Source organism: Malaclemys terrapin, chromosome 7 (genome assembly GCF_027887155.1).
Source record: "Malaclemys terrapin pileata isolate rMalTer1 chromosome 7, rMalTer1.hap1, whole genome shotgun sequence".
Lineage (NCBI taxonomy): Eukaryota > Metazoa > Chordata > Testudines > Emydidae > Malaclemys > Malaclemys terrapin.
The window spans coordinates 35717649-35730326 of NC_071511.1; the positions used below are offsets into that span (position 1 = coordinate 35717649).

At 39.6% G+C, this 12678-nt stretch overlaps 1 protein-coding gene across 3 annotated transcripts in view; it reads right to left on the reverse strand.

The window, feature by feature from the left end:
* The window catches only part of FBLN2 (fibulin 2), a 187810-nt gene that overhangs the window by 130293 nt on the left and 44839 nt on the right, over positions 1-12678 (reverse strand). For all 3 annotated transcript variants that reach the window (XM_054034201.1, XM_054034202.1, XM_054034200.1), the window contains exon 2: positions 6507-7970. In XM_054034201.1, the coding sequence (XP_053890176.1) occupies positions 6507-7893 (1387 nt within the window). In that variant the 5' untranslated portion in view covers positions 7894-7970. The remainder of the gene's footprint in view (positions 1-6506; positions 7971-12678) is intronic.

Genomic DNA, 12678 nt, shown 5'->3' on the forward strand with positions numbered 1-12678 from the left:
CAGTGTTGTTGTAGCTGTGTTGGTCCCAGGATATTAGAGAGACAAGGTGGGTGAGATAATGTCTTTTATTAGACCAGCCTCTGTTGGTGAGAGAAACAAACTTTTGAGCTTCCACAGAAGAAGAGCTCTGTGTAAGCTCAAAAGCTTGTCTCTCTGACCAACAGAAGTTGGTCCAATAAAAGTTATTACCTCACCCACCTTATCTCTCTAATGCTGTATGGTAGTCAATAAACCTCTTTGTTCTTTACAATGATCTTTAGTTTACTAACCAAAATCTCACAGTAACATGGAACTAGTATACCAATAAATTAGCATACAGAGTTAAATGACAACCACATGGATAAAAACTCCCATCAATTACATGCAGTAAATCATCTCCTAAAAGATGCCAGCTAACAAATCACAGATGTAATGCAATGTTATATCTTATATTATTATATATGTTTGCAGTTGGTTTGTCTGCATGCTACAGTTAGTACTTTAGGCCAATCGATACCACTGTGGTCTTACCACAGACAATTAAGACAGGAATGCTTTTGAAATAGGATACAAAATGGCTCAGCTATGAAACTACAGAGAGCTAGGACCATGCACTTCCACCCTGTGGCCAAATACTATTCATCATGGAGAAGGGACACTGTGTTCTAAAACCAAAATTTCAGACTAAAAGAAAGATGAACAACTGAAGCGTGAAAAAAAGAACAAGCATCAAACCAAAAACAGAGTGTTTCTGACCAGCAAATTACAAAATAGGCCACATTATTTCCACCAATAGTACTTACCGAGATTACATTTGAGGCTGCAGTGATTCAGGACGTGAAAAGTAAACTACAGATAAAACCAAACCGAGACCTAAAAAATGTAAGTAGTGAAGCCAAAATTTTAACCAAAGGCATCAGGAAACCAACCATCACTGAATTCTGTTATTTGGAGGCAGTTAATAGGAAGAACAGAAAGATCACCAAGTGCTTTCAACTTCTGAAGGCTTATTTCCATCATCTTCACACGCTGTCCTGCAACTGATAGAAACATTTGTTTCTGTGAAGCCTCCTTTAAATTTCTGGGCTCTTGGAAAAAGCCACGAGAATATATTTGTATGAGGACTTGCTTGTAAGCAGGGCTTTGGAGTGGAGCCCGGAGCTGGAGTGCGGAGCAGCTCCGGAGCAGCGGAGCTGCAGGTTTTTGCCTGGAGCTGGAGTGGAGCCGGAGCACAGCTCCAAAGCCCTGCTTGTAAGCATGAGGATTTTTTTAATGTATCCTTCACTGGCTCAGGGATGTAAGTAAATAAATATTATTCCCAGAAAAAAAAAGTAAATCAGTTGACATTAAGGTTACATAGCAGTAATTTTAAGGGAAAAACACCTTTAAACACACTGAAGTAGAAAACAAACAAACAAACATGCAGATTGTGAAGATGGGAAATTTTAGTTAAGAATAAACTCGGAAAAAAAAATGCATACTACACATTCATATATACACCCAAGTCTGACCAGCTTCTATCCCCCAGTCTTAATACAACGCACAATTCATCATTAACCTTCACCTTGTATAATCATTTACACAGTGCAAGGTGGATATAAAATGTTACCAAATGAGAATGATAGGATTTTACACTAACTGTGTCAGAGTAAATAAATATTCAGAGTACTGGTGATTCAGGCCTCTGGTATCCAGTCTCCATCCCACATTCCTAATTTAGGATTTCTCACCCTCCCCCCATGTTAGACAATGGGTATTTATAAGTCACTGCAGTATTTTGTTATTTGGTTCATCAGGGCTACCTGTGATGAGTGGAGATCTTGAACTGTGTGTAACTTGCTATGTAAAATGATTGGGATTTTGGTAACAATGTTCACAACTTATTTAAATACATAGGCAAACCATATAGAGAATTGAGATGTTCCCAGCCACTAAGAAATGTGGCATTTAAGATGCCAACTAGCTGTAATACTTTTTCTAGACATGACTCTACGTTATGTAGGTGGCAGACTAAAGGTTAAATTTATCTGGTGTTTCCTTAACAATATTTCCATATTTTTCAATTTTTTTGTTAAAAATTCTATAAATTTTCAGTTTTCTAGGTCTATTGCTTCTTTTAAAAAATTCTTTTTAAGTGGTTAATACAAATTTTAAAAACTTTAACTTGACCTTCAAGTTTATCATCTGGGAATTTCCTTAGTTTCTGTGGCGCTGTCAAAGGAAAGTACTGGCATTCCTGCCATATGAAACCATTTTGTCTCCACTAGTGGTGTAGTGGTTAAAAGAAGTGGATAAATTAGCCTAACTCCCGAATGAAAAGTGGGTAAACTCAGCTGTGTTAATCAGCATATATCAATCTTTTTCTCGTAGGACACCAAAATTTCTTCAGTGCTAGATAAAGCAGACAGCCATCTTAAAATCTTTCAGCCCAGCAGATTCAACTCCACTAGGTCTACGAATACAAAGCCTCCTTAAAAAGTTCTTTAACTAAGCTGATTCTAAGGATTTCAAAGGAGTCCCCATTGGGGCGTTAGATGTTCCAGAAGAGTCCCTGGGTGGTGTAGAAGTGCCCAGGAGGAAGTATAGCTTTCTGTAGGTGGTGTAGGGGAGGGATTATATCTAAGAGTTGTGATGTGGTGTTGGTGAATCATTTGCATATTTGCTGGAAGAGATATGGAAGGACAGTCCTCGTTCTGCTTTCAATAAATCCAGTGATTTCTAAACTCCACAAGAGTCTATGGGCCACATCCTCACCTCAGTGGAACTAGGCCAATTTACACCAGCTGAGAATCTGGCCCTATCTATGGGAGGCTTAGAAATTCCTGAGAAATCCATATAGGGCTTAGGTTCCATAAAAATCCATGTGGGAATCAGAATCTCTGCAGAAGTGAGTGTATTTGTGGCACTGCTTTATTCACTGATTTCAGTGGCAGCTAATTTGGAATCAGCTAATCTGTCTCCCAGTTTTTTAAATTGACCCTTCAAAACAAGATTATCTGATTGGTGCAGTCAGCATACTTTATTTTGATTTCTGGGAAAAGGCAAAGATTAGCTGACAGTTCTGGCAGATTATTCTAATTTACAAGTCTACCTAACAAATTCAAGTTTCCATTCTATACCCACATGCAAAATTAAATTTTCTTTCAAGCACTGGCTAAGTTCTTTGCCAGTCTAGCTCAAGAGTCACCAAAAATATAGGACATATGTATTTTATTACTCAAAACACATTGCTATGCTCATGAGTCACAACCTATCCTAATTAAAACAAAAAACAGAAACAAAAGAAACCCACACAAAAAACCTAGTTCCCAGGCAGTAACATTGGTCCTAACCATGACGAATGACATTCCCAGTTGTGGACAGTGTAGCTTTATAATAGGTCTTTAGAAATATGTTACTATCAGCTACTATCATGGGAAACATGAAACAGCTGGCCTTCTGTGCCTTGCCTAACACTGGTCTTAAGAAAAGTCTTAGGTTATTGACACAAACATGGGGTCTGTGCAACTGCTTCAACTCCATAAGCCAAATTCAGCACTGCTGACCTCAATGAAGGTGCATCATTTATATCTGAACAAAAAAGGCTGTGAACAAAGACTACTGGTTTTCATATTTCTACTGCAAAATCTTGAGAGGAATACTAATTTATTTAAGGGCCAAGCATCACCTTAAGGTATCCATCCACCTCCCCATTGAACGTAATATTCAGGGTCTGCTAGGATGTTCCTTACTTTGGTTAGAAAGTTCTCTGTTGACATAATATCCATATTGCCCATGTCATGCAAATTAACTGTTTCCCCCATCAGCCACATCCAGGCTTCAAATTCAGCCAATTCTATTGAAACGTGTTTAAATAAAATCACCTGAGGAAGCAGTTAGCCATACTGGCCTCCTGAGAGTTATGGTCAACCTCTCCACAGGCAGCTGACAACCATACAGCTATGGTACCAGATACGTACATATGTACGTACTTGTGTGTGTGTGCATTGAGACTTCTCTCAAGACAGCAACAAGGACGAAAGGAGAATGATGTTCTGGTGGGAAAGGCCACAAGACTCTTTATGGAAGGTTGTGGAGAGGTTCAAACCTAAATTTGTAAGACTCTTGGTTCTCCAGGGGACTTTGAAAGATTGAAGGCAGAGCCTGGGGTTGGCGAAACATCACTTTGTGGCGGAGCAAGGCTTGCTGCTGAAGTTTTAGTTTCAGCCTGCGAGAACAATTGGCCTTAGGCTACAAGTAATTTTGATAATAGATGAAGTTTTATTACTAGGATTCACATTCAGGCTTTCTTCAGAAAGGATTTGTACCAGGGACAAAATGCCAAATGGCTCTAAAGTTCATTCAGGACCATAAAAATGCATTTGTATTCAGATCCAAGGATAAAGCATAACCCTAATACTAAAGTCATCGATCTATTACAACTCCTTTGGGTGAAATGGAAGAAATGCAGTGGCTGGGTTTTAAACCAAGATCCTGTAGTTGTGCACAGAAAGGGAGTTGGGTTTATGTCCCTTGTTTATTAACAGAAATCTTTTAACAGTAGGGTCTGATTTCTAATGGCCTTGCACCTTGTATGATCATTTACATCTGTTCAAAGAGGCTACCATTGAGATCAGGTAGTGTGTTACTCCACTTTACACAGATGTACCTGGCTACACATGGTGGAAAAACATTGGAGTTTCAGACCCATAATATCTGGGATGTGTTGGCAAGAAGACAGAGAGGAACAGGGAAAAAAACGTATTATACTGATGAACATTATCAAAAGAATACATGATAGTGTAGGGTGGTGTGTCAGTTTTACTCGCATGAATTTTTGGATGGCTCATTGTCTGGAAGTGACTTATACAGTTCATCCCAAACTAACAAATAATTAATGCTTTTTCTTTCTCCACTTTGCGCTCTACTTTCCCAATCTTTAATCTGCCCAGTGGCCAGTACATCTTGTACAGGCACTTTCACGCTTCCCCCAGAGGGTCACAGCTAGATTCCCATGTGGGTTCTGATCTTTCAGAAAAATGTTAAAAAGAAAAGAAAAAGACAATGAGATTGTAAATCCAGAGTAAGGGAGGTGGGCCCAGCACCTAAAATTACTTTCAAAATCACTTTTTAAAGTCAGAAGTTAATGATGTGCCTTTAAAAATGTGCATATTACTCTGCTGCTATGTACTAAGCATTCACTTCTGTAGGTGTTATGTTTACTTAGCCACTTTAAGTGTTTATCTATGGTGCCAATGTATAGATTTTTATACAGAACAAGACCTTTGGCCTACTGCTGTTGTTCAGGATATTATTCTAAGTTTGAAAACACAAGGTCCCACTCTGATTAAATCAATTAAATCAGCATTTGCAATAAAAACAAAGGAAAAATGCAAGTACTTGGGTTCTCAGATTGGCAGGAAAGGGAGAGGTTACTGTGCCCATTCACATATCGTGTATATAGTTTATTTTGGACAGGTGCCATAATGTCTGTTTCAACCCAGGATCTAGATCTGATCTCAGTTCCCCTCTTATCAGAGTGGGAACAGGTGGTTCAGCATGTTACCTGGATGACATGTGAAGAAAACCATGGCCCAGATTAATGAGCGTTTGCTACCTGTACTGCAGATATTTTACAAGAAACAAAGAAATATAACATTAAAAACCATCATGAGACTATTTGGTGCCACATCATGAAAAAAAAATGATGTTACGTTTGATTTGATGAAAAATGAATCAGAAATGTGAGCTGTATTCATACTGATTTGCAGCAGTGGAGTCTGCATTCATTACTGTAATGAGCACTGCATAAAGCTTATAATCAACGTTTATTACAGATGTCAAAAGGAACCCAGAGGCAAAGAGGAAATACGTGCTCTTGCCAGCCCTGATCAAAAACATCATAAAACTTCTAGCCCAAAAACGACAAGAAAGATGCAGTATTTCTTTTGCTTCCTACTACTTCCTTGCATGGCAATATATTCTAGCGTATTTATAAAGTTCTTGCATTAATAGGTTTAGACAACATTTAAAAAATTAGCATCACATGCAGCAACTACTGTAAATACTTTTTTGTATTAATACCTGCTTTGTCTTCTAGGAATACTAGAACAATTGATTTTTATCAGTATGGTCAAAGCGAAGATTTTGTTTAGGTGGATAATCAAATCAGGCAAATAGCCAGCTATGTCTGATTCCTTCTCTGCATAGTAAGTCATTTCAACATCAGTAATGAGTGGGGTAAGGGAAAGGGTTGTATATGAACGATGCCTACTCTGAAATGCGGTTGAAACACCAGAAAAAAACATTGTCCAGTCTCTGAAATTAAAGTAAGGCAAACAACAGTAGAAGTCTACCTATTCTGCCAAATTAAACAGGTAACAATCCTTGCTTCTTTTAGAAAGACAAAAGAAGATTGGAGATTTATTTGATTTCATGCACGTGTGTATCAGTGAGAAGGAGAGAACAATGTTTCTGGGCCATTTTTATATAATGATTCAATATTCTCAACAAAACATCTATGCTGTAAATAAAAAAAGAGGCCTTACCTTCTGGTAACCTGGAAGCAGCATGAATAGAATTGGGGTCTCCTTCTTCTTCAGGTTGGTAACGATAAAGCGTCTGTGACTGCTTTTGGGATGCCTGACTACGGTCTTCTTTCAGAGCAATGGGAGGGGATGTTGTGGGACTAAATTTGACCTTGGGGAAAGTATTTCCTCCATGCTTTTCATGGGAAGGTCTGTGACCATGTGACACGGTTACATTTGTTTCTTTCAGAGCTGGAGATATACCGCCCCCCTGCTCTTTATAATCTTTTCTCATGTGTTTTCTTGGTTTAGGGCGAGCATATCCTTCTTGTTCATGTCTCCCTCTCTCCCCTTGTTTCCCCTTTGATTTTCTCTCTGATTCTACCGCTTGCGTGGGCATCTCCATCGTAGCAGTTGTTTGCTCCTCAGGAGCACTGCTAGTCACAGTTACTTTTTCACTCAGAACCTGCACTGTGGGTGGCATTGTGGTGCTTAGGTCTCTCTTTTCCTCTTCTTGTTCCATTGTACTGTTAAGTTCAGGACGGGGAATCAGAGTGTGCATGTTGACTGCTACAGCAGCTTCTTCAGCGTGTGTAACAGGTTGAGTCAACGGTGGGGAAGTAACGCTGATTGTACGGTACTCATAATCCTCACTTTGTTCTTGGCCAATGCTGTCTTCTTCTGTATGGGCTGCAGAGTTCCTGTGTTTTGTAGGAGGTTCCACCTGAGTGGCGTCTCCTTCGGGTGCCTCTTGGTCATAGCTGTATGGATCGTCATAGTGCCTCTCCGGTTCGTTCTCTTCAGTATCCGTTGGGCTCTGAGGATTTAATGTGGATGGACCACAGTCTGGGAGCTGGTAGCACATCAGTTCACCTCCAGAATTTGGGCAATGGCAAACCTTGCATGGAGGAATATGGAACGTATGGCCTGCTACATACTTCTGACCTTCGTGGAGGCAGCCTATTCTTCCACACTGAGAGCAGCCATCAGCTGGTAGTACAGCATCAATACAGTTTGGGGGCAACTCAGGGCAAAGCATAAACTGGCAGCTGATCTTGCCTCCTCCCTTGGGACACGAGCATTCAGTGCTTCCAAAGTCCACAAAATAAGATTGCCCTTCGGGTACTTTGCCATTCATAAATCCCACGTTGACACAGTCGTAGTACTGGTAGCCTTCACAAGTACAACCATGTTGCAAACAAGAGGCACAGCATTCACCAGGCTCAAGAACCTCTTCAATACAGTTCTCCAGTTGCTTGCACTCCACTCCTGTACAATCCTTCTGGGCAAGTGAGATGCCAGTCCAAATGAGCACCAAAAGGACAGTGCACAAACAGCTCAAATGAGGGACTTTGTGCCTATCCATAGTCTTTCTAAACAAATAAGGCACCAATCCAGTTTTGCTCATCCTATTTTTTCTGGAAGAATTGTAGGTTCAGCTCCCAGTCTGCAATATTTTCCTGAATTCTCCTTTTCTCCTAGATCCTAGGTTTATGAAAGAAAACTCTGTTAAATGCTATACTCAGCACATATCCTGTTAAACATTAGAAATCCTTAAAAGTTGGGATACAATCCAACATCTGGAAACCCAAGTATAAAATTAATCATAATGTCTTCCAAGCATTGCAGGCACTAGGCTTCAAGTTGCATGTTTTTCTTTCTCTCTCTCTCTCTCTCTCTCTCTCTCAAGAAAAATCCAAGATTGCCTTTTTTTTTTTTTGTATCTATTCATAAAAAACAAAGTAACATTAAAAAAAAATAGCCCTTTATACTTCAGTGGGCTTTGTTAAGTCATCTCTTCTGGCTAAACAAAGGTAAGATACTTTGGGCAGTTAATAAGCAAATACACAGCTCTTCGTTCACAGATGTGTTTCAGATATAGAATCTTTATGTTTTAATTACAAAGGATCAAATCCTGGAGATGTAATTCAGGCAAAACTTTGCCTGATTAGGGACTTTTGGATTTGTCCCTGTATATGTAAACCCTCAATGTGAGGGTTTTTTTCCATTAACTAAATACAATGACATTTTGCTGACAATGATATTTTTGCCTTTGTAATGCTTATAAATCTCAAGACATAAAACTTGCATTACATGTCACTGCAGTTATGTGTAAACATCACATTATCGATTGTGCATACATGAAGCCCTGTTCTACCTATCATATTAGGGGCCAGATCCTCAGCTGGTGTAAATAGCCACCCACCACTGAATTCAGTGAAGCTGTGCCAATTTACACCACCTGAGGATCTGCTACAATGTGTAGTAATGCAGTTTATTTGTAACAGCGCCCAAGTGGCTTTGGCTCAGCTCCTCAAGGGTTTGAAATCAATGAACATTAGGTACCTAAATACCTTTGAGGATCTGGACTCTTGTGACTTTAAAACCAAACATTCTAGAGTAATCAGCATGTAAAGCATTGGAATCTAAGACATTAATACCTATTAATGATTAGTAAAATAAACATGTGCACATTGGAAATTTTTAATAATTTTGACACTGTGTGCTGTAGAATGATTAATTTCAAAGTCAATGCAAATCAACTGCTGTCAAATCACAAAACACACAAACAAATTATTTATGGTTAACATGGAAAGTAACAATGTAGAATAAATCTGACTTTAGTTTGATAGAAATAGTGGTTCGAAATGTTTTTTTATTTTAAAAGTTGTCTGATGGGTGGGGAAGTTTTCACTCACAGCATCACCAGGAACAATAAACCAAGCAGAAAACAGGAATTCTGCCAAAAAAAAATTTTTTTCCAAAAGATTACTTGTCCCACTTATACCGGGTTTCCAGCAAGTCAGCTCAGAGGTACTACTGGAAATTGGCCAAAATGTGGGGAAAGTGTGCCTGTCCTGATAAGATATGAACCTTTTATTATATTTAGAGTTTTCTGTAGTTCTGTATTACAATTTGAATTGCTAGACTACATTACTCATTAATATGATGATAATTCTGAGTCAAATTAGTGAAAACTCCAGTACTATGATATGAATTCAGTAATGGTTCAAAGGATGTTACAGTGATTCAATGAAAAATACAAATACAAAGAAAGTGGACCATTGTGTTATAAGAGATCCATTTACTGAGAACCACTTTCAACCTTGGACACATAGGAATAAGTAGTAAAGTATTCGCTATGCAGTTCCTGAATGAATTCAAACTGGGTTCATAAGATTTAACCATTTCATTGTTTATATATAAAGCCTGCTCTGCTCTTTCGGCAGCTCTTTCAGGTAATATGAATTTGTAACTGATTATCTGGTTTAGACTGCGGAGTAATACGTGGAAGGAGAATTAAAGATAAGCCCCTACTGAGAGGCTTTAAGGACAGGACTCTAGTTATCAGATTCTTACAGTGGAATATCCAGGTTATAACACCAGCACATTTAAGTCATCAGGCCAAATTTTCTGCTGGTGGCCAATATACTCACTCCACAATGGTCCATTTTTCCCTCTCTAATGTAAGGTTAACTTTATAGATGGTCTCAAGCACACTGCTGAATTTTGGGGCAGCTGGGAGTCAAGTCATAACTTCTCAACTTGGGCCAATCTATTGAAGGCAGGGTTTCTACGTTCAAATGTTTTTTTGTCCAGAGAAGGCAAATCATGCAATGCCATATTGGTACCAATGTGAGCATGGGATGTCCTATCACGCTACAGTAAGGCTGATAAGTCGGGAGGTTAATAAAGGAATAGAGAGCCTCTCACCTCTAGGTTATCAGTTTGAAAACCAGTGCAGCTGTGTAGTGACCAAGAGTTGTTACCATCTACACTGACCTACCTGAAACTGGAATTTCCACTGGAACGGTTTCCCTTTCCAGTTCCCTTCAGGGGGCGGGGAGGAGGGGTAAGGAAGAGTGTCCTACATTCCTTATTCCCTCCAAACCCAATACAAACAATAAGCACTAACGGGCACTTTTGTTCATAATCTCAGTAAAGCAATCAAGCACTAAATCTTACAGCTGGTCTCTCCAAGTCAAGATTGAAGCAGATTGGTGAGAGCAGTGTCAAGCGATACACACTGCAGTCACCTGTCCTTCAGAGTATCTAAAACACTTTACTCACTAAGGGTGTCAGTCTGACCCCCGTAACAGCACTAAAATTTACCTCAGCTTCCACAATAAAGTATCCCTCAGGCTGCATTAAAAGATGTATTGTGCTTATATATTTTCACTCTTATATTAAAATGACTAATGATACTTGTGTAGCAACCACATATTTATAGTTGTTGCACCAACATATTAAACATGACAAATGGAGCTGGATAGCTCATGAATATCACACAGTGAGACTTGCCAGTGCAGTATAATGTTCGCCATATGCTATCCATTGTTTCCTGCCTCTCAAATGTAGCATATGAGCAGGCTCAATTCTCAGGCATAACTTGACCTTCCAAAGAGAGGCCACAAAGTTTGTTTTTTGAAGTGAGTAGCACAAAACTAGCTGTACTTTATATCCAGCATGCCTAATAAATCCTTTAGTGGTGCATTATCTATTAGTGGATCTAGGAACTGCAGCTTCTCAATCCCTTCCTGCATGGTCATCTTCACTGACCTGGCTCCTTTCATTAGCTTTCAAAAACACTCCAGTTTCCCTGAAAAGAAAACCTCTTGACTCCACTTGTCTCCATCTCCAACCTCCCCTTGCTGTCTACTTTATCCTCCTTCACTTTATCTCCTTTGATCCTACCTGGAATCCCTGCAGTTCCATTTTAGCCTAATATGATCTTCTGTCTCCTTTGCTATCTGCTGTCTGTGACACAGCTGTTCTCTCTTTGCCTTGGTCTTTCCTGGCTTTAGTGCTTTCTTGGTTCTCTTCCTCCCTCTCCAGCCACTTGAGATGATATTTCAATTTCCCTTCCCATTAATGATTCCTTTTCCCCCTCAGTTGGGTCCCTCAGAGTTCTGTCCCTAGTTCTCTTCTCCATTTACACCTTATCTCTTGAGCACAACCTCTTATCTCTTATCCAGTCACAGCATTGTGTCCATGATCACTCTGACTCCTCCCCCTGTAGTCACTTTCACATCTCTAACTGATTTCTCATCCCACACACTCATATCAAGCTGGTTAAAGCCAAATTTATCTGCCCCCTTGAATTCCTCTGTTGGTAACCACTTTATCTTCCCAGTCACCCAGGCCCAGTCTCTCTCTCTGATGCCTCTGTGTCTTTCTGGAGAGAGAATACTTTCAGATGAAATATCTCATTTCACTCTTTTAAGCTGCTAAATCCTCTTTATATTTTCCCTTTGTTGACTAACTATCGGTTTCCGCCCACCCCAAATAAGCTTCCTTGGGATCCATACCAGATAGGTCTCTACTTCTGCACCGGAGGGGGGAGAGGGGGAGCGAGAGAGCACCCAAGCATTGAATGAAACACATAGTCATGTCTGTTTTGTTCAGCTGGGCAAAATGTGTCTTACACTTGTTCCAAAGAAAGGGTGCATATCCTGTATAATCCTAAGGTGTTTGTGTATAACTGCTTTGGGAACTCAGCCCTTTGTGGAGACAAACTGTGTTGTGGAGACAGCAACTAGTTTAAATACATCTTATGCTGTTATTGTAGATAGGGTGACAGGATGTCCTGATTTTATAGGGACAGTCCCACACCCTGATTTTTCACACTTACTATCTGGTCACTCTAATTATAGAAGGATGTCATGACTGACTGGAGAAGTTGCATCATGTCAGTGGGTGTGAGGCTTTTGGAATTTTTACAACTACTTTATGATTTCAATAATTTATTCTCCACAACTGTGATTGTATTTACATTCACTTAAATGCCCCTTTTTGCGGCCAGTGCACTAGAGAGGGGCCTTAGTGTCATTGTGAGAGAATCAGGCCCATTTAGATCTTTCACTGTGTCTTATTAACTTCATTGACATTTGCTGCTCAGAGTTTGGATTGGATGTCAGAACAAATTGAACCCCACACATATGAACGAAAATCCCTCCAATGACTGTATTTGAACTTCACACAACTCTGCAGCAAAACCACCCAAATCTCACCCACAGGCTTGTACACCGACCGCTTCATGACCCAGAGAGCTTGGGTATTGTTTGTTTGTTTAAATATATCTTTTTGTGAAATTTATTAATTTACAGATCCAAATTCTGCACTCATTTTTATTACATGTAGACCCATTGGCGGCAATGGGATTGCACTGGGCAAAAGGCAGAACAGAACCTGG